General features: G+C 40.2%; 1 protein-coding gene across 3 annotated transcripts in view; it reads left to right on the forward strand.

Annotated features, from left to right (window-relative positions):
* CSTF3 (cleavage stimulation factor subunit 3) overlaps positions 1 to 20,708 on the forward strand; it is a 49,756-nt gene extending 29,048 nt beyond the window's left edge. For all 3 annotated transcript variants that reach the window (XM_057410964.1, XM_057410963.1, XM_057410965.1), the window contains 18 exons: positions 4,321 to 4,353; positions 4,735 to 4,832; positions 6,223 to 6,289; positions 6,379 to 6,413; positions 6,520 to 6,646; positions 9,290 to 9,367; positions 9,558 to 9,720; positions 10,141 to 10,250; positions 10,625 to 10,741; positions 11,860 to 11,934; positions 13,254 to 13,397; positions 13,493 to 13,595; positions 15,245 to 15,314; positions 16,600 to 16,795; positions 18,278 to 18,431; positions 18,789 to 18,883; positions 18,993 to 19,053; positions 20,016 to 20,708. In XM_057410964.1, coding sequence (XP_057266947.1) covers positions 4,321 to 4,353; positions 4,735 to 4,832; positions 6,223 to 6,289; positions 6,379 to 6,413; positions 6,520 to 6,646; positions 9,290 to 9,367; positions 9,558 to 9,720; positions 10,141 to 10,250; positions 10,625 to 10,741; positions 11,860 to 11,934; positions 13,254 to 13,397; positions 13,493 to 13,595; positions 15,245 to 15,314; positions 16,600 to 16,795; positions 18,278 to 18,431; positions 18,789 to 18,883; positions 18,993 to 19,053; positions 20,016 to 20,218 — 1,929 coding nt within the window. In that variant the 3' untranslated portion in view covers positions 20,219 to 20,708. The remainder of the gene's footprint in view (positions 1 to 4,320; positions 4,354 to 4,734; positions 4,833 to 6,222; positions 6,290 to 6,378; positions 6,414 to 6,519; positions 6,647 to 9,289; positions 9,368 to 9,557; positions 9,721 to 10,140; positions 10,251 to 10,624; positions 10,742 to 11,859; positions 11,935 to 13,253; positions 13,398 to 13,492; positions 13,596 to 15,244; positions 15,315 to 16,599; positions 16,796 to 18,277; positions 18,432 to 18,788; positions 18,884 to 18,992; positions 19,054 to 20,015) is intronic.
* Positions 20,709 to 21,218: the final 510 nt, after the last annotated feature.

Below are 21,218 nucleotides of genomic sequence, written 5' to 3' on the forward strand. Positions count from 1 at the left end.
CCCATATTACTGGCTTGACAGTGGCTAGTTGATTATTTTACCCTAATAGTCAAGATGCAAAAAACTAAAAAGGTAAATGGTCAACACAGATTCTGATTTTATTTTTAAATTCTTAACTTTTTAATGATCTAATACCTCATCATCTAACTGTGAATGAATATAGGCGTTGCATGAATATAGGTGAGCTCCTCTGCCTGTAGCAGGCTGCCACTGGTGCACAGCATTCCTCTTCAGGCCCCTCTTCTAGAAAAGTTCCAAAACATGTTCAAGAGCAATGCAGGGGTAGTGGGTAGAGGGCAAGAGGATCTACCTCACCAGTGGGAGAGCTGGAGGCAGTGGATAAAGGAACGTTAGATTTTACGTTTGAGAAAATTAATGTTTTCCTTGGAAAATGTCCATTGAAAAAAAAAGATGGAGCTGGGACATAGAAATAGGTCCTTAAGTACCATGCTGATCCTTAAGTACCACATACTAGCCTTGATTCTTTAAGGGCTTAATCCAAACCAAGAAATGCTGAAAAGGTTGAAATAAAAACTAGGACAATTTTTAGGCTTGTGTTGTACATTGCCGGATACCACAAAGTAGTCTTAAATCTCTAGATTAATAAAATTACTTGCTTTGCATAATCACAAATGACATATATGTCTTGTAGTAAGTCTGTTAAAAAGGGTGAAGTGCAATGTAATTTGTGGATTAAATTTTGCCCTTGAATGTTTGAAGCTCGTTATAGGGAATCACGTTGTATATTCTAGGAAGAAATTTGATGCTGTTATTATGAACTGGTCTTTCACAAAGCTGATACAGTAGTGACTTAAATTTCCTGTTGGAACATCACGTTTAAAGTTACTCTTTCAGCAAAACAGGTGGAATTTCTCATTGTCACAGGCATGGGAAGGCAAGGTCAGATGTTTAAGTATAGCTGGTCAGACTAGGTAGCCCCTGTATAATCTTTGAGAATGGAGGGGTGACATACATATATACCAGTTGTTCCCTAGAATGACAGTATACTTAAGCTCATTCTGTAGGTGCTGGATCTGTGGTGGAGACACTCTTGTATCTTAGCCTTCACGAGGGTAACACCTACTTCTTGAGTGAAAGTAGTCAGAATAGGAATACAGCCAGTTACAAACTGATAATCTGTTCTAAACTTTGTGTTTTCCTTCAAGGACAAAAATACAGTATTAATGTCAATCCTCTAATGCTTGTCCACTAATCACTGCCTGGTCCTGTGTCTGTAATAGGAAAACCAAGAAATGTAAGACAACTGTGTGATGGTGGGTCCTGGAGGCGGTATATGCCTTCTCTGGTTATGGGCTTTCCCCATCCCTGTGGCATCCCTGAGCCAGGGCTGCCAGGATGTTTGCCTGAGAGTAGTGATCCAAGAAATGCAAACAGATGCCTGCAAGGAGATGTAGATGCTTTGCCCTCTGGCTCTGAGGGCTTCATAAAAACTCTCCATTGAGAGAGAGACACAATAAGCATTGGCCAATAGTGGTTTTTCTTTTCCTTCATTTTTAAGAAATCCTACCAATCTCCAGCCTCCTAACATCAGTGGTACCAAGATTTCTGAGTTTTCAGATGTTACTATCAGACTGCTTGTGTTGATTTATCAAATATGTAACACTGACTTGAAGTCCAGATGTGGTCAGTGGCTTCTTATGTATCAGATGATTATGTAGAAAATATTTTGTTGTTTGAGTCATAACATTTGCAAATAAGGAATAGCTTTTCTTTCCTTAGCAAAATATTTTGCTTTTCAAGGTCTTTGGTTATTGGAAGTGCATGTATGGATAATGGATAAGTCTAATGGATAAGTACCCTGTTTGCTTTCGTCTTTTGATGTTGCTTTGTTGATTAGTGCTGACAGGCTTGTACTAAACACTTAAGTGGGATTACCATTTACTTGTGCACTTACCTCATGCTGTATACAGTTACTGAGGTCAGTCTAGGTCACTTCTCCTGAGTAATAGTTGTCACTGGGATTTTGGGTGACAGGGGGAAGGGAGAGAGCATTCACATTGGCTACATCTAGGAATTCGTTTTGTGTTTTAACATGGGGTGGATGTGCAAAACGCTTTTTACAAGGCTAAGCCTTGTCCTGCCTGCTTACAGCTTTTCACTTTGAGCTTTTAAAAATTATTTTGGGTCTTGTTCTTGAATAACTACAAGGTGATGCCTTCTGTGGGTGGCAAAGCCATGGATTAATTTTACTTAACTTTCACAAAGAAAGGATTTATACTTGAGATTCACTCTGTGAGTTTTGGTTGGGGGGTCTCGTCTTACTGAAGAGCAGGCAGGCAGCTGTACTCTGTAGACATACAAACCAAGATTCATTTGTTCTTTTCCACTCAGTGACCAAGGATAAAAGGTGTTTGCAGGAGATGGGAGGTATAGACTGAGTTCTGACTCTTCAGTGGGAGTTGAATCCTTTTTGTTGTATTGTAACAGGTGCTGAGGAACCTGAAAAATTACTCTTGTTGTCAAAAAAGGATGAAATAAAGCTGGGAGATGTCTTTTTTGGACTTCACAGTGGAGGAAAATACTAAAATACAAGAGTTTACTTTCCTGCAATTAGAAGTAGGGCAGTGTCAGACTCCTTACTTTGTGTCCACAAAAGCCTTAACGACCCTACAGTTACTACAGGTGCTTTTTAAAGGTGAAGAAAGGTGCTCTGCTCCCAAAAAGCTGTGAGAAAGTGGCAGTAGGATACGTCCCTGTCCCTGAAGGTGTGTTGGGTCAGTGTGTCTTACTGCAAGGCTTAGAGGTATTCTTCGTAGCATGGACACCCTGCCTCCTGATTTTGAGTTCAGTGTTATTTCTGGGCATTGTTATTTCTATAATCAGTCATTTCTTTGGTCAGCTATCTTTTAACTGAATAGTTTGCAGAAAGATTCTGAAAATTGTGTATGCCAGGTATAATTAGGATTAATTTTCTGTAAACCTGGATTTTGTGGAATCCTTTTAACCTGGGCAGGATACTGCTCCAGCTCGAAAGCAGTACAGACACCGGGGTCCAGTCTGCCATGTTTGCCATTAAAAAAAAAGTTTTCCTGCAAAACTGGTTTGAATTCTCTCATTTTAATCGATTTTGTTCAGGAGTGAGAGGAAGGGGGATGCTCTGTTAGGGCTCTTGGAGGCTGGGGTGTTGCAGGAGTATGGAATCTGGAAAGCAGCAACAGGACAGGCAGTGCACAGGTGCGGTACAGGACATACTTATTTTAGGCCTCCTGCAGATGAGTCAGTGTTTCTCAGCACTTTCATTAAAAATTTTCATGTGCTTTAGAATGGGAATGTTACAGAAATGGTATAATTAATACCTGATGCAAAAGGATGCTCTTTGTTGCCTACCACTGTGCTTCATGGGGGAAAAGGAAACGCTTTCAGAGCTGCTTCTGTGGCTCTCGTGTTACGCACCAAAATAAAAGCTGTGAATCCTTAAGTAAACAAAGAGCAAGGAGGTTTAAAATGGAGGTCTGATGCTTTAAAAAAATGCAGCACAGTATAACGAATCCTTATTTTATTAAAGGGTCTTTATTCCAATGCACACAAGCAACTTAACAAAGGCACTGTCAGGAGCTAATAAATACATGCAGAGTGCCAGTCTGCCCTCTGTGTCTGTCTTGTGCTATTCTTTGTCTTGTCTGAAAGGCAACATGCTGCTTCGAGACTAGGTTTCACCCTCTGCCTTTGCAGTGTGTGTGCTGTCTGAATGACACAAGTGCCCAGATGTGAGTGTGGTTTGGGCCCTCCTGGAGGAGAGCACCAGAGCTGGGGTCCTCTTTTGAAAAACAGTGTCTCTGCGGTTTATTTGTTATTCCCTTGTTCGACATCAGCATACTATAATAAAGTGTACCTTGAGAAATAAATATTCAAACATAATACATTTATTAGTCTATTATTTTTTTTAAATATGGTGTCTTACCCTTAATTTACTAAATCCTGATCTAGAGGCTTTGGTATTTAAGTCAGTATATGCACTTAAGGCAACAGAGTATCTTGAAGTAAGAGGCTAAGTCTAGGTCTCTAAACTGGAATGCAGGAAAGCAACTTCACCTAGTGGTACGTAAACTTTGGCCCTAGTGGAAGTGAAAACTAAATTAAAAACAGCAACAGCAAACCCAAACCTGCTAATTTTGAAAAAGCAAAGTACATGATTTTTCTATGCTTAATTATATTTTTGTGACATTATGTGTGTTACATCGTAATGAGTTTAGGCAGCCAAAGTAGAAACTGGAATGCTATAGTAGTGTATGAAGAATATATTCCTACTATTCTAAAATAGTTTCTTAAGTGATCTGTTTTTTTTCTGCTTCCCTGTAGATTAAAGCAAAAAATTATGACAAAGTGGAGAAGGTGAGTCCTATCAATATGTAATGTATCTCTATAGAAAGAACATGTATCTTGTGATTAAGCTAAAGCAGATTGAAAAGAACTATGGTGTTGCCGAATGCTCTATTAAAAACACAGCTAAGTATCACTAAAATCAATTTGTCGTTGCTACCAAGCCGTAATCAGTGAAATGCGCAGAGGAATTTTTCTGCTTAATTCTCTCCAGCTCCCTTGCATAGCACAGATATGCTTTAGTCCAAAGGATAAGTAGTTTAACTTACTCTTTCTTACAAATCTTACGCATAATTACAAAGATTTTTTTAATTCATACTGTATAGCTTTGAAAGTAGAAACCTGATTTCGATATCTGGAATCCTGATCACGTCTTCTTGATGTATTAAACAGTTATTTCAGCGATGCCTTATGAAGGTTTTACACATTGATTTATGGAAATGTTACCTTTCCTATGTTCGAGAAACCAAGGGGAAGCTCCCTAGTTACAAGTAAGTTAACAGATTCGCTCTGAATTATTTTAGTTTTATGGTGAATCTCTTCTTGATTATTGACTAGGGGGTGGGGAGGAGCCTGGATGGCAAACCTGCCTGGGGATCTTCTGGTAAAGTGTTGGGGGGATAATAGATAATCTGCATTTAGAAAACATTTCTTTAAAGTTTCTTTACTTGAGTTTGCTGGGTAAAATTGGTTCCATAGTCTGGATCCATATGACAAGGTGGGAGGGACAAGAGCGGGGAACAGCTGGCATATCCATGCTGGTTCCCTGCAGATGAGATCGGTGCTTGAGCTAGTCTGAAGCACACTTCTTCCTCAGTCAGGTCCTTTTGCTGTCCTTCCCCTTAGTGTCCTGTTTAGAGTCTTTACAAAAACTCATCGATTCCAGCTGAGGTCCTGTATTTAACTAGCAGTAGTGCTCAGTTCTGTAATTAGAGAAAGTTTCAGAATGCATAAAAAGGCATTAAAAATCAGGGTATCAGAATTTTAGGGTGCAATAATCTTTATCACTTTTCAGTTCTACACTGTGCTTGTTTGTAATCCTGTTTGAGGTTTCAAAAAATACCAGTGCCTCTCAGAATCTATAAACAGCTTCTTCCCCAGCCCACCATAATTTGTGTGTACTATAAATGGCAAGGCAACTGTGCATCAACAGAGAAAAAAAGAAGGGATTTTTAAATTTAGTTTTACAAGACTGTTCTGAAAAAGTGCCAGCACACACCCTCAAACTTCTGATCCACTTGAAATTTCCTCTTTTATTCCTGGAGGTATGGTTAAGGAGGTAGCCAGGTACTGAAAGATGTCTGAGTCAAACTGGAAGAAAAGTGGGAGAGAGAAAAAGCTGTTTTCATTGAAACTTGACTAAGGAAGTACTCTGTGAATGTTTTAATATGGGGGAAAATACTTTGGATTTGGTGGGATAAGAGATAACGTGAAAGTTTTGGGGCGGTTTCAACACAGGGGAGACCACAGCCTTGTGTGTTCCTGCAGAATTACAATGGGGCTTGTGGAATTCTGAGAAGAAAAGAAACCATGGGTACATCTGTCAGCTGAGATGATCCAAAAAGCAGTTGGTTTCTGTCTTCTCCACTTCACATAGTATATATGGATTTCCACTTCCTTGAGGGACAGTTTCTCAGGGGCTGTTAGGATGCTAGATGGCCACCAGTAGGTCTACATCATTTTCTTCAATTAAAAATGAATAAATGCAGAATTTAAAGCTACCTGAATGCCAGTTTTTACTCTCAGCCGTTGAATGATTCTTTTCATGCCTCAAAGTTTGGTTAGAATTTGCTGCACAAAAGAAAGCTCTAAATAAAGATTTTTCAAACTACTAAACGCTTGCTCTATGGTCTTTGTGGTTTGTTGTTTTTTTTTCCTCAGAGAAAAAATGGCTCAGGCATATGATTTTGCTCTGGATAAGATTGGCATGGAAATCATGTCATACCAGGTATGTTTTTTTATCAAAACACATTTAATATCTACCTTTATAACAAGTACAATTAAAAATTGCTTTCATTATATTTTTTTCTCACATAGATCTGGGTGGATTACATCAATTTTTTGAAAGGCGTGTAAGTACCTTAAAAGACTTTTTTGAAGCTCAGTTACTGTAATGTTGATGTTCGTGCTAATTATGATCTGTAATAGCTGACGTTCATCTCTCTCCCCACTATTTAGAGAAGCAGTAGGATCTTATGCAGAAAACCAGAGGATAACAGCTGTCCGTAGGGTTTACCAGCGTGGCTGTGTGAATCCAATGATAAACATAGAACAGCTCTGGAGAGATTATAACAAATATGAAGAGGTAATCAAGAACATGATCTTTTTCTTTTTTTTTGTGACATTAAGAAAGAAATAATAATCGTATCATCAAGTATGGTACCCAAACTATGTCCACTAAATAGTTGTATGTAAAAGCGATGACCAGCAGTATAAACATGGTTTGAGTGTTCAGCATGTACCAAGGCCTGTGCTAAAACTCTGCAGGTACCTGAGTGAATTTTTTGATTTGTTGTAAACACTTTCCATTGGGTACATTTAACTGGCCCGTGTCACTGGTGGCCCAATGGATTTGCCAGTGGATTAGAAATCATGGCATTCAGTGATAGAGAATATATTTAAAGGAAGCTAAAGCAAATCAGCTGGCAGTGAGGGCTTGCTTCCCCAAGGAGGCACTCCCCTTCTTCAGTTACAGTTGAACGGGATAGAATGGCATTCAGCTGTGATGCTTTGGACTTCCTTCACAGTAGTAAGTTACATGGGCTCAAGTACATATTAAATGCTCCTCACCATTCTTCACCTGAAGCCATTACAGCATCAATTCAGGTGAGTCTGCTACCACATTGTCTTCAACAAGTGTAACCTCAACTCACTGGCCTTGCAGGCCAATTTGTAGCTGCACCTTTACAGTGTGTTTGTAAACACATTTAGTAGCAGCTTGTTAAACTATCCCAGTCAGCAGATGTGAGAAGGCAGAACCAAGGGTGGATGCACTTATGCTCAGCACTGTCAAGCAGAGATGCTCATACAGCACTCCCTTGTCCTGCCTATTGCGCTTAGGCTTGCAGGGGCCGGCATGCTATGGGTCAGCTGTGCACTGAGCAGGAAAGAATCCCCAGTTTCACTTTCCTTCTTGCCCAGTAGTTGTAGGTTTAGTGACCTCTGACATTAATAGGGCCACTGTACTAAGCCAGTGGGAGTACCTCGGGGCATCCACAGCCATGAGCGTGTACTGTAATCATGAATCCCGTTGTATTCGGGTGTACCACAGGTAACCTGCTGACCACCAGGGAAGGTAACCAGTGACGTGCTTTCTCCTAAGTATGAAAACATGCGGTACAACCTCCCTGTAAATCTCTTCCCCTCCCACACAGCAAATGAAGGTTGTCACTGCTGATCCCTACTACTTTCATTAATATGTAGGCAGACTGCCAAAATGATAGCTGAAACCTGTCCTACATTTGTCCTGTACCTTCTCTGAGCTGAAGCAGCTCTGGCTGACAGTGGTAGTGCACACCTTGGGCTGTTCAGAAGTGCAGTAAGCCAGGGGCTAGTGCTCTGCTTGGACACAGGTTTCTGCACATCGTGTTCTGGTCAGCCTGGCCTCAAGCGAAAGGGTTGCTGCTCACAGGTGTGCTGGCACAGGAAAGGAACTGCTCCTCACCAGAAGGGCTCTTTGAGGGGTCACTTATTCCCCACATCAGTAGCCTAGCAACACAGAGATCATGTGCAGCTCTCGGTATGAAAGGTTACTGGCTATTTGTTGCAATTAAAACACTCAAGCTTCCCTTTAGCTCAGGGGGTAGCCACCAGGTAGCAATGTCAGCCTGTCAGCCACCAGTATCTTTAATTAGACAAATGGTCAAAAGTGGTAGCACCCCGGTGAGACAGAGAAGTGACAATCTTTGGCTCACGAAGCTGTGTCTCATGAGGCTGGGAGCACTTCCTGGGAGAACAAGCTGTGTCCTCAGCGTGCTCCTGGGTTAAATGGGGCATTGCTGCCTTTGTGTGCTAACTGGCCCAGATAGCTATCCCAGACAGTACTCTGCGCGAGTCCAGGTGGTACCTCTGCTTCTGTAGTGGGTACCTGGCTCAGCTGTCTGTTTGGAACACGACTGAAAGCTGCACTCCCCTTCCTCAGAGTCCTGGCAAGCCGCACCAGCAAACTCCCCCCAGCTGCAGGCATGAACAGAAGGAGGGTGGTTGCTTATCCTGCTGAAAGAACAGTGCTTTGGGATGTTGTTCATGCCTGGGACCCCATGACCAGGCCTGCATTGCTGATGCTGAGCTGTGAGGTGTGCCTGGGCCGGCCTGCCTGCCCCAAACCCCCTACTGCTCTTGCTCAGCGGCATGGCTGAGAATGCAGTCCTGTAGGGGTGTCATTTTTTGCAGTGGTGCATCTCAAGTTTCTCAGCTGACAGAGGTACACACCTGGCAGGTGTGAAAGCTGTCAATTACTTCAGGAATAGGGGAGAAGCTTTGAGCTGGGAGGTCAATCTGTTACTGCTTGCCAAAGAACACTGAATTGCTCATACGCTGTCTCAGTCTCCATGGGCTGAGCAGCAAGGCAGGGAGCTTTACTGACTAGACACAGACTGACAGCCTGTGATTGAAAAGGAAAAATGTAAATCACAAATAGCTTCTTTCCACTTTCTCCCCCAGCAGATTTATGTAAATTTCATTGTGTTTTTGAAAGCTGTAAGTGAATAAAAATCTACAGGAGTTGCTTTATGTCAGTTGGATTTTTAGTAGTGAGTTAATTTTAATGAGTAAGTTTTTGCTCGTATGTCTGAGAAATGCAGTACCTTTCACAGTAGTATTCTAGAATAACTTTGTCCTTCTTGCTCACTTTTGCATCCCCTTTAAAGCCCTTTTCTGTATGAAATGAGATTCAGTATTTCTAAAGTGAAATTGCACATTCCCAGTTGCTCTTTTTACCCCTCTCCAGGGCATCAATATTCACTTAGCTAAGAAGATGATTGAAGACAGGAGTAGAGATTATATGAATGCACGACGCGTAGCAAAGGTAAAGCCTTGTGTTAACTTTCCTACAAACAAGCACTAAACTTGGGTCTTATTTTCAAATAAAAGCATGTGTTAGACCAATGAGGTTGCTGTGCTATAATATTTGTATCAGTTTTATAAAGCATAACCCGAAATAAGTGTTTAAAGTGTTTAAATCTGTTGTTAGAAACATTGCTCCTTCACTGTTTCAGGAATATGAGACAGTGATGAAAGGTCTGGACCGCAATGCTCCCTCTGTCCCCCCACAAAATACCCCCCAAGAGGCTCAGCAGGTAGACATGTGGAAGAAGTACATCCAGTGGGAAAAGAGCAATCCGCTGCGTACAGAAGATCAAACTCTCATAACAAAAAGAGGTAATTAGATACTGTGCTAGGACATGTAGAATTGTATTTGTTAGCTCCATTAATGACCTCCAGCATAATTAATGGTGTGATTTAGCATTTGGAGCAGAAGTTGATCAAGTTTCTTGAACTGGGGGGTGCTGTGGTCATGTGTCACTGAACTTTCACTGGAGGTCAGGAAGTGGTGGATCACAGCCTGATTCTATGGCTGGTGTTCTTGAATAAGTTCTGCTAGGAGGAGACAGGTTTTAGCTGCTGATTGTGATTAATAGAATTCCTTACAATGATTACAGTTTCATATTGAATTCCAAGCCAATTTAGTGTTAGTATTGTCCAATTTATTTGCTGTTTTTTGTATTTCATCCTTCCACTGTGCAAAATGATACCATTTCTGCCATAATACAAGGGGTATTTCTTATCTTTTCCCCACAGTTATGTTTGCCTATGAGCAATGCCTTTTGGTTCTGGGACATCACCCAGATATCTGGTATGAAGCTGCACAGTACCTCGAGCAATCTAGTAAACTGCTAGCTGAAAAAGGGGTAAGCAGATTGACACTGGTTTTCTTTCTTCCCTCATTGCTTCAATGTGGTGTACTGTTAATTTTTCCACAAATAATTAAGAACTAACTAGGGGGGTGTGAAAAATACTTAGCACCATGAGCTGTCCAGAATTTAAAAATATTTGCATTTGAGATAAGAATTACGAAAAACTGTTTCATTGTTGGCCAGGTTTAGGTCTGGGGGGTGGGGTTTGGCCTGACTTTGTGATTCATTAGGTACTGGGGAGATGTTACCTCTTTATTGGAGCACTGCATGGAAGTTCACTGGGACTTCTCACACATAGAAGATATTCCATAGGTTGGCCTGCATTGTCATAGATGCTAAACAATTACATTATACTTATTTTATAACAGGACATGAACAATGCTAAACTTTTCAGTGATGAGGCCGCTAATATTTATGAAAGAGCGATCAGCACTTTATTAAAGAAGAATATGCTTCTTTATTTTGCATATGCAGATTATGAAGAGGTGAGCAAAAACAGTGATGTACTGACGTTAAAACCCAAAGACATCTCCCATCGATAATATCATTTATTTGAAACATACTGAATGCACAAAAGTCTACAGAAGTAACTTACTGATTCTTCTAGCCTTAATCTCCTTCAGTGTTTCTGATACTTGGCTGACAAAATAGAGAGAAAAAATCCATAGTATTCAATACAAAAATTTTGAAAATCTACTGTCTTTCCACTTAAATATTAACTATATTTCTAAACTTGCTATGAGCTTGAAAGCTTAATAGGTTTCTTCACTTTTAAAATGGGGATAAAGGACACCTTTCGTGTCTAATTTTGGGGGGTTTAATGTTTGTCTCTGCATGGCTGTGGTGGAGGATGGGAGGTTCTCTTGAGAAATCGCTTTACCCAGGCTGCCACCTTGCTGCACAGCCTCGCTAATGAATAATTATGCCCTGACATTGGTTGAGTTTGCACATGAGCCACCATGAATAAAGTCCGTTTTCCACTGATCAGATAAGGACTGTGGAGTTCTCTGCAGGATATATTTTTCCCACTTTTCGTAACATGGAAGAGTCTTTGCAGGAGGATCCTGAGGACAGCAGCAAAAAAACCAACAACCAAACAACCCAAATCTTTGACTTTTAAAGAAAAAGCTTTCTTTGGCTTTCAGTGCAGCTATTTAGGGTTTTTAAGGTTCCACAATAAACCTTGGAGGGCTGCAGCTGGCAGGGAACAGAATGGATTATTTGAAATGTGAATGTTGGAGAGGAAGGAACGGGGTTTTCCTAGCTGTCTGCATGTTACTTTTAGATAGAGGTAAAAGAAACAGTCTTATTATCCCAAACACCTACAATCCCAGTTCCGTTGCAGTATTACTAAAGTGTAGAAAAAGACATCAGAAACTCTTGAAAACCATGTATGTAAGCACTAGTGAGAAATTAATGTGGGAAGTAAAGTGACTGCACAAGAGAAAATGCAGCCTGGAATAAAGGGACTGACTTCGTGTTCAACTGGGGGGAAAAGGGAACAGAAATATTGCAGGTTTTCCTTCAGATTGATTTTTGCATTCTCACAGGTGATTTGTAATAGTATTACCAAACGGTCTGTATTTCCTTTGTATTTACTTAGAGTCGTATGAAGTATGAGAAAGTGCACAGCATATATAACCGGCTCCTGGCTATTGAAGACATTGATCCCACTCTGGTAAGATGAGGGTAGCGTAGAGTTTTTCCACATTTACACTAATAGTCACTTGAGTGCACACAAATAATGGGGAAGTACTTGCAGGAGTTCACTGGGTCATGGGGTGGTTGAGCAGATGTGCTGAGATGACAGAATTAGATTAACATTTCAGCAAGGGTGATTTACTGTAGCCTTTAACCCACTTAGATGCACCAAGTCATGCAGTTTTGTCCTCTCTCTTTTGGAAAATCTTTTAAGACAAGCAACGAAGATATGCAATATTAAAGATTTCATGATACAGCTCATAAAAATTAGTGTGTGTTTTGTTGGCTCAAATAAAATTGTGCTTTGCCTCCCCTGAACTGATTAAAAGCACATTGCTTTTGCCCATTGTCCTCCCTATGCTGAAATGCATCATCCTATGTACATGTAGCTTGCATATAAATTTGTAATGCACCATATTAGTATCAAGGAGTATTGCTATACAGCTGCTTAAGTTCTGTAATAAACAACATTGTCTGTAGTGCCAGCTGTGGTAGCACAGAACAAATGGTGTGAGAAGTGACCTGCCCTCAGAAAGTCATTCAGTTTATAAATAGACATGACAATGCATGAGAAGGAAAAAGAAGGTCCAGGGTCTAAAATTAAACAACGGGTAAGTGTCAGAGGAAAGGTATCCCTTTACTGACACTTTCTAGTCATTGAAGACACATCACAATGCTTCCCAAGTGCATGTTTTCTGAGAAACTGGTTCCTCCTATTTGAAAATGCTCCTATTTGTGATCTAGTTCATAGTGGAGGAAAGTTAAATCCCAAAGAAATGCAGATCACAAATTGGCAACTGAATTAAACAGCACATTCATTATTTCCTTGATCAGGTATAAATATCTGTAGGACGGTTTGTGTCTTTGATTGTATAATGTACAGTAAAATGCTTAATCAGGCATTTGGGCTGTTCTTTAGCTTTATGGATGTCTTAACTTCATTGGGAAGTTACAGTTTTTGCAGTAAGCCTCTAGTTTCCTGAAGGCACCAGTTTATGTAAATTACATTCATCTCCCCTTCCCTGGAAAAATCTGTGTATGAACTGTTGGCATTTCAGGGCATCAGTCTTCGGTATATTCCATTTAAAAAAAAAAACAAACAAAAAAGTGTATAAAAAGCTTTGCCTCAGAATTTCTAGCAGAACGCCACAGAGGCACAATAGAGTCTTGTTTCTGTTACAACTTTTTAGTTGTGTTTTGTGAGGAAAGATTATTTCAGCTATGGTAAAGAACTCTTTTATATTCTAGTAGTCTTTGTCAGGACTGATGCTATATAAACATTAATATGCACCTTAGGTCTATATCCAATATATGAAATTTGCAAGGAGAGCAGAAGGCATAAAATCTGGAAGAATGATATTTAAGAAAGCAAGAGAGGATACCCGGACCCGCCATCACGTCTATGTTACAGCAGCTTTAATGGAGTATTATTGTAGTAAGGTAATCATAGATACTCAGTTTGATACTAAAGCAGTGTCAGGAAGGGTGTGTAGCTCACTGAAGCCGGCAATGTTTTTCTTCTTAAATGTTTGCAGGATAAGTCTGTGGCCTTTAAGATTTTTGAGCTAGGACTGAAAAAATACGGGGACATTCCAGAATATGTACTGGCATATATCGACTACCTTTCTCATCTTAATGGTAAGTTTTATGCTTTGAGAGGTCCCTTGAAGCATTCATCTGTCTTCTCTGTGAGTTTAAAGGCCAAGGTTTTATAATTTAGTTTACATTTTATATTTTAGTTTTAATTCTTCTTGACAAGCAATGAAACCTCTTCATGAAACTCAGCAATTAATTTGAAAACCAAACCTGCTGGTTTGTCCTTATTGAAGTTCCAGAAGTACAGATCTTGAATTAGATCTTGACTCTGCCGAATAGAGGAGAGTGAACTTTCCAAACTGTAACTCACTGCTTGCAGTGCAGCAGTTTGACAGCATCTATTGTGAACAGTGAGAAGGACACCGAGAAATCTAAATGCTGAGGAAAAAGTTCGGAAGAGAAGTGATGGATTAGTTGGTCCTGATTAGAATTAATGTAAATTTGTTCTCCTCAAATAGATGAGATGAGCAGGATGTAAAAGCAGTATGGCAAATATCAGTTCTACTTGGAAGTTGCTAGGGACCTGGTTTGGATGCAAAGAGCAGGGCATGGGCACAGCAGCAGCTGTGCAGGGGGTGGTGGAGGTGGTGGAAGGTCTCTGCGTGGAATTCCGTGATGCAAGAGTTCACAGTGATGTTCTAAGAAGCCTGCGCTGCTGTGGGGAGCTGGGGCTGGTAAAGACCTTTGTGTGGAACTGCCCTGGTCCTCGTTTCATGGGGAGTTAGAGAAGAGTGGTTCATCCCAGTCTTTTCCTCTGCCTAGCTCAGGTTTGTGAGCTGGCCTCCATGCGGCTGGAGTGAGCAGTGGCTGCAGGTAGCTCTGCTGCAGGATCTTCTGGACCTTCTGGTGCATTCTGCAGGCACCAGGCACATGAGTCTCCCTTGTCAGCCTGCAGGACCTTTGTTTTTTCAGGCTCTGAAAGTTTGAACAGATTGAAAGCTTTTTCTTTTTTTTTTTTTTTTTTTCTGTGAGCCATAAACAGAGCCTTTTGCAAGTCAAAGTGTATTGCATTTTGTGAGGAATTATTTGAGGTCTACATGAGTATTTGCAACGCCTTTCCATAGACTGCCTTTGGGAAAAATTACCTTAAGATTTGCCAGTGTATTGCTGTGTGTCAGCAACCCAGCTGACTTTACTGAAAAACAAGAAAATTCGTCTCTGAGCACCTGTAAATGTAAGAAATGGCAAAACATGCAGAGACAGAGCGGAAGCCAGCAGGTTTAAGACCAAAACCACCAACCAGGTCCCATACTTTCGGGAGGACTTCCAAGGAGTATAGAAGTGGATTACTATTGTCCTCATTTAAAAGGGGAGTAATGAATTGAAATGCCAAATTTTAAATTACCAAGACAAGCCGCTGTAATTACAGAAAATGGGAAAAAAAACCAGAGATCCTGAAAAAATGGCAAGGAATAGCTGTGCTGTTATAAAAAAACCTGTGGTAGGATGGGTTTGTGGATACCAACAAAAATAGACTTTCAAATAACAAATTCACAGTAGAATTTAACGCTGGTAAAGTTTTATGTAGGCCTTCAGACTTTCTTCCTACTTTACTGAACTTCAAATCCAGGTATCAGAATGTCAGCCTTATATTTAATCCAATGTATGCATTTCTTTGAATGGACATGATTTTAAATTGCCTTTAATATATTATATTCAGCTTGATTTTTCTTTTTTCTCTATTTTTAAAGAGGACAATAATACAAGAGTTTTGTTTGAACGCGTTTTAACTTCAGGGAGCCTTCCACCGGAGAAATCTGGGTACGTCTGCAAAAGCAGTTTCACTACACTAAAAAACATACATAACCCCTTTCAATTACAAACATCCCAAAGAAATTAGAAACATGAACGGCAGGACACAATTGGGTGCAGACGTTCCTTCCCTTCTTCATGCTGTGTAAAATAGCAAGTACTGTGACAGATTTGTGGAAGTTCCTATTCTACTTGCAGAGAAATTCATCAATTTATTGACTTTAAAACCTCATTGACACGATTGTTGAGGATAGAGTGCAAAAGCCTCCTGCACACTAAGGATGCAGTGGTCTGAGCAGGTGGCATGGCTATTGACGTGTATCACTCACCAGAGATGCTTTAAGTAGATGGGGAGAGGGAGTCAAGAACATCATCTCTGTTAGAGAAGGCAAGTCAGGAATTTATTGAGGCGAATCTGAATGACTCCCAGACAGCTGAACACAAAACAGGGAAAGACCCAGGAAAGACCTGGATTAACCACTCATCGCCAGACTTTCATTACTACTTGTTAAACTTATTTCTCTGAAAAAATGTTTACCAAACTTAGCAGTCCAAGTGTTCACCAGTATTCTGGTAGATGCAGGCAGCAAAACTAAGGAATTGGATGTCGCACTGCTGTGCACATTCACTCTGTACTTCAGTTCTTACCTTTCATGAGAAGTACTTTTATGTCCATTTTAAAAGTGAAAAAAACCCTAGAATTTGAAAGGTGAATCTTCTTTGAAGGTGAACTCCAAAGCTAAAATAGAAGTTGAATCAAGTCCAGAAACATGGCCAGATGTTGCTTTAGTTGAGATTTTCCACAGAGAAATGAGCAATAACTATATATATTTTGGGCTGTGTAAAATTCCAAAGTGCTGCTGTTGTGCTAGAGGGCATTGCTCTTGCCTGCTACACTATGCTATTCTGTGCAGATGAACTAAATCACAATCTGTATTGAAAAGTCCCTCACATAGCAGGATCAGAATGCAGTTCTGTGTAGCAGGATGAAAGAAGTCTATTCGTGCATCTTGCGCTGATGGTGATAGCTTACCTCAAAGGCAGAAGTCACACCAGTAGTCTTTTCTTTACCATAACCAAGTCCTTTATAGTCCATTTCAATAGATTGAAAGTCTTACAGAAACTTATAGGGCCCTGGGAAGGTAACACATCTTACAGATACATCTGAACAAAATAATAGAAGTACTCACATGTTCCCTGATTGCCTACTTTGAATCTTTCCTCTCATGTGTTTTTTAAGTGGGCTGTGATCAGTGATTCTTCCTCCTTCAGCAGCTGTCTCTCTGTTTTACAGGGAAATCTGGGCTCGGTTTTTAGCTTTTGAAAGTAATATTGGTGATCTGGCCAGTATACTGAAAGTGGAAAAACGGAGGTTTACAGCATTCAAGGAAGAATATGAGGGTAAAGAAACAGCTCTGCTAGTAGACAGGTACAAGTTCATGGATTTGTACCCTTGCTCTACTAGTGAACTGAAGGCTCTTGGATATAAGGTAAAGTGGATAAGAACACTTAATTCTACTGTTGCTCTTTTCAGTCCTGGCAAACTTAAGCAATTCCTTGTTTAGGGCTTGCCTGACTTTTTTCCCTTGATAGAAAAGCAGGTCAAGCAGGCCTGGTCTGGTATGCCTCCTCCTCCTCCTTGCCTTGTTGGGCATTGCTGGCCCAGAGGCAGAAAGCAGCAAGGAACATGACTAACTTCTGGTGTTCATATTTACCTCTCATCTTCCCATGAAGAGGTCCATGTGAAAATGCCATTACCCTGCAGCTAGAGGCTTCCACTTGACTGAAACCTGAGCTCCTTCAAAAAACAAAATTCTTTTGGAAGTTTGTAGAATCAGGTCTTCTGTATGAAAACTCTGCTCACTTCATTATCAAACCAAACATACTGCAGTCCCAATGGCTGCTGCAAGTGCCTGAGGAAAATTACCAGGGATCAGTGGCTGCCTGCTTTTCTTCAGTTGTTCACTATGGCTAAGTGCTTTGGTGTTGCTATTCACAATTGGAAATCTAGGCCAGACACACGTAGCTGGTGGTCTCCCATCTCATTTCTGACCACGTGTATTTTAACTACTGTTTTAGTCATGTGGAAGGCCTTAACACTTTGGAAAACCACTAGAACAGAATAAAATGTTGATTTTATTGTTTTTTAAGCAGGATGTAAAACAGTCTGTCAGACAAACAGAAACAGCTCCATTGAGGAACTGCTGTTTCACATTGGCATGACCAGGCAGAGAGCCTTCATGTCTCAGAAACGTGAAGTCTCGGCTTCTGTTTTTCTTGCACAGAAAAGTAATTTTTGAAAAATACGGAAGTCACCAAGATTAGAAAAGCCGCTGAATCATTGTCCTCACACAGGTGTAAAATAATAGTGATAATACTAAATAAATAATAATGATAGGTGGAAACGAGTCACATTGAGCCACTGAATACTTTTAACACGATCAGGACGAAGTTATCTTGAAGTGAGAGTACATCTTGCTAAATGCATGTGAGGTGGCGTGTTCCCAAGAGCATTCAGCCCTTGGGCTGATTTCTGTTGCTTGTAACATGCCAAAATATAATCCTCTTTGAACTGATGCTTTGCATGCCTGCTGACTGCCTTATGCTTTATTTCTTTTCCAGCTAAAGCAATCTAGGGAATGAAATGAGGGAGAAGTGATAGCTGCAAAGGCCTAGTGGTCTGCACCTGTTCACCTAAATCTTTGAAACCCAAAAACCAGGAGCCACTCAATAATGACAAACATAGCTGCATTCAGTAACAAAACCAAGTGTTTCCACTCCCAGCTGGGACACTGTAGGACTAAACTGTTTGATGAAAACATGCAAGTTTTGCCCAGATGGTCTTCTAACAGGACATCTGAACTTACAGTGAACTGACAAGATTGCGAATAAGCGCCTGGGCTAGTTTTGTTCTGTTATTTAAACACGCAGTGTCATCCTGCCAAGCTCAGGGCTCTCATTGGCTTTCGCAGGATGTCTCTCGTGCCAAGCTGTCAGCTGTAATTCCAGACCCTGTGGTTGCACCTTCCATCGTGCCTGTCCTCAAAGATGAGGTGGACAGAAAACCCGAATATCCAAAACCGGACACTCAACAAATGATTCCATTTCAGCCACGACACTTAGCACGTAAGTCAGATGGGGTTTTATTTCTCCCACCTAGCAAAGCTAATCACAGACTTTCCTAGTCTTCAGTCACCCAAACATGTACTTAAATTTGAGGCTGTTATTTAATTGCATTGCTAAAGGCATATATATTTTACTTAATACTAAGGTCACATGGAAATAAGTACAAGAAGTTTGGGGTCTGGTAAATGGTAATAAGCAGTTATACAAACTGCTCATAGACTTCAGATCACTGACTAAACATGTAATTAGTAGAGGCAAGTGTGACAGGGTAGTAATTATTTGTATCAAATAATAGTGCTGCTAAAGCAGTTCAGGTCTAGCTGTCTTGCACTGCCTTCATAGTTTTTCTGTCCTCAGCTCCAGGTTTACATCCCGTCCCAGGCGGTGTGTTTCCTGTTCCACCAGCAGCTGTAGTTCTTATGAAGCTCCTGCCACCTCCTGTTTGCTTTCAGGTTTGTTTTAATGAATTCTCAAGCTGTAAAAGAGATTCTGCTTTGACAGAACTACAGTGTGCATCACTCCATTGAAAATAATCTTTCTTCTTCTTTGGTAACAAATCAGGGTCCCTTTGTTCAAGTGGATGAGCTCATGGAGATATTTAGAAGATGCAAACTGCCAGACAGTAAGTTATTTCTTGGCTCTGGAGTCTGTGATAATGCTGCATATGACTTTGTTTTACGTATGAATATTGCTGTCTAAAACCCAGACCTCATTTACAGGTGTATAATTATTATTTAAGAGTGTACTGTTGAATTAGCTGTATCTGTAGGTTGGAATCTACATAGAGACATTTGTACATTTAACTGTGGGAAGATCAAGAAGTCAAAAATCACTAGCTTCTACTTTAATAACATTCTGGTGGTAACCATTAAAAAAAAAAATAATTAAAATTTTCAGAATATCCTGTAAAAGAAGCAAAGTGTTATTTGTAGCAGCATTGTAGCCATAGCATTAAATTGCACATCTGCAGTACGGGGAGTTCACTGGAAGGCATAACTCTGAATGCACATTGTTGGGGTACTTGAAGAGCAGTGTTTTCCGAGCTCCTACAGAAGAGGTGAAGTTCTGAAACATAAAACCAGGACAGATCCATACTCCAGGCTTCACGTAAACTATGACTTTCATTCCCTCTGTTAGTTTCAGAAGCAAATGATGAGCGAGAACGAAAGCTGGGATTTAATTTCTTTTAGAGTGAAAAATAAAACATCTATTGAAATTATACATGGAATTTTTGAAGCCCTCTTTGTTGATAAGCAGAAACTGACTTGTTCTGTATGCGTACTTTCTGATGAATCATGAACTACTTACACTGTTTCCCCAGCAGGCTTTCCTCTTTCATTAACCTTGCAAATGACCTCAATTCTTGTGTAAAGGGAGGTCTTTATAATTAGTGCTTGCCATAGCTTAGAGTTTTCCACTGTCAGAACTCAATTCTTAACATTTATGGGAGAACAGGGTAGGAAAATGTCTCATGGTCCAGAAATCTCCACAATGTACCTGTCTTGGTGTCCCTGTTCACATGCTTATTTCTAATTGGAGAGGTTAAGTTTCGCAAATGAAATGAATCCTTTTCTCTTTCTGCAGCTGTTGATGAAGCTGTGCGGTTAATTACTGGAGGCCTACCTGAAATAGCTGTGGAAGGCAATGGACCTGTGGAAAACAACGCTATGCTCAACAAGACTATTAAGAGGCCACATGAGGATTCTGATGACGATGAGGAGAAAGGATCTGTAGTTCCCCCTGTACACGACATTTACAGAGCACGACAGCAAAAGCGAATCCGGTGAAACAAGTCTGGAGTTCTGCTGTGATAGACAAAGACTTGCATTGAGTCCGTCAGTCTCTTAAAAGTCAGGCATTTAAAAGGGACAGCTGCAAACAAAAGTAAATCTTGAAAATGGTTTTGTTACTGTGGTGCCTCTTTTCTCCTCTGGTTCTTGATCCGAAAACAGCCAGAACAACCTTAGAACGTGCTCTGAACAAATCAAGGTTTTCAGAACCAAAAGTGCAAAATGTCAAAACTGCATTTTGTTCTTCAAAGGTGTTCACATCTACCACTTGAGATCTGGTGGGTTCTCAACAGTTTTATTTTAAAAACTGGATGGCTTATACTTGTGAAGCATTTTTAATTCACATTTTCTGGAAAACAGTTGTTCTCAGTTTGTTCATGTAGTTCCTGCCTTATTGTTCATTTTTATTTATGGCAGAATGTATGGAATCTGTTTTGTAGTTGAAAATGGAAAGAAACATTCCTTTAAAATAAAAGGATATCCATAACATCATGCCTCATTCTGGTTTTATTCAAACACAACAAGTTACTTCTTAAATATGACTCAGCCACTTCAAAAGCAATGTTATTAAGACCATCACAGGAAATTGATCAGAGCATACATATTAGAATTAGCTTTTTTTTCCATTTTTTCTAGAGGATACAGTATACTTTTGCTTTTAATTCCAGACTGTTTAAAGAAGACAGCATCGTAAGACAAACTCAGTACGTATTTCTAATGTGGATTGTCCAGGAGTACTAGTTCACACAGTCTGTTCCTGGATAACTGCATTGGTCTTCCACTTAAGGTACAAAGCTAAATGTTAATAGATTAGCTACACAGTTTAACCTGGTATTATCAAACAAGCTAACAAAACCACTATATGAACTTTTGAAGCAGTTTCTACACATACTGTAGATTTTTAACTTGTAACAGGCTATTTAGAACTGCACTCATCATGCTGAGACCATGAGAATCCCTGTGGACTAAAGGACATTCAGACACACAGACATTCCCA

This window comes from Pezoporus wallicus, unplaced genomic scaffold (genome assembly GCF_028554395.1).
Source record: "Pezoporus wallicus isolate ANWC-B61680 ecotype Strahan unplaced genomic scaffold, APGP_CSIRO_Pwel_v1 contig_5958, whole genome shotgun sequence".
Taxonomy (NCBI): Eukaryota; Metazoa; Chordata; class Aves; order Psittaciformes; family Psittacidae; genus Pezoporus; species Pezoporus wallicus.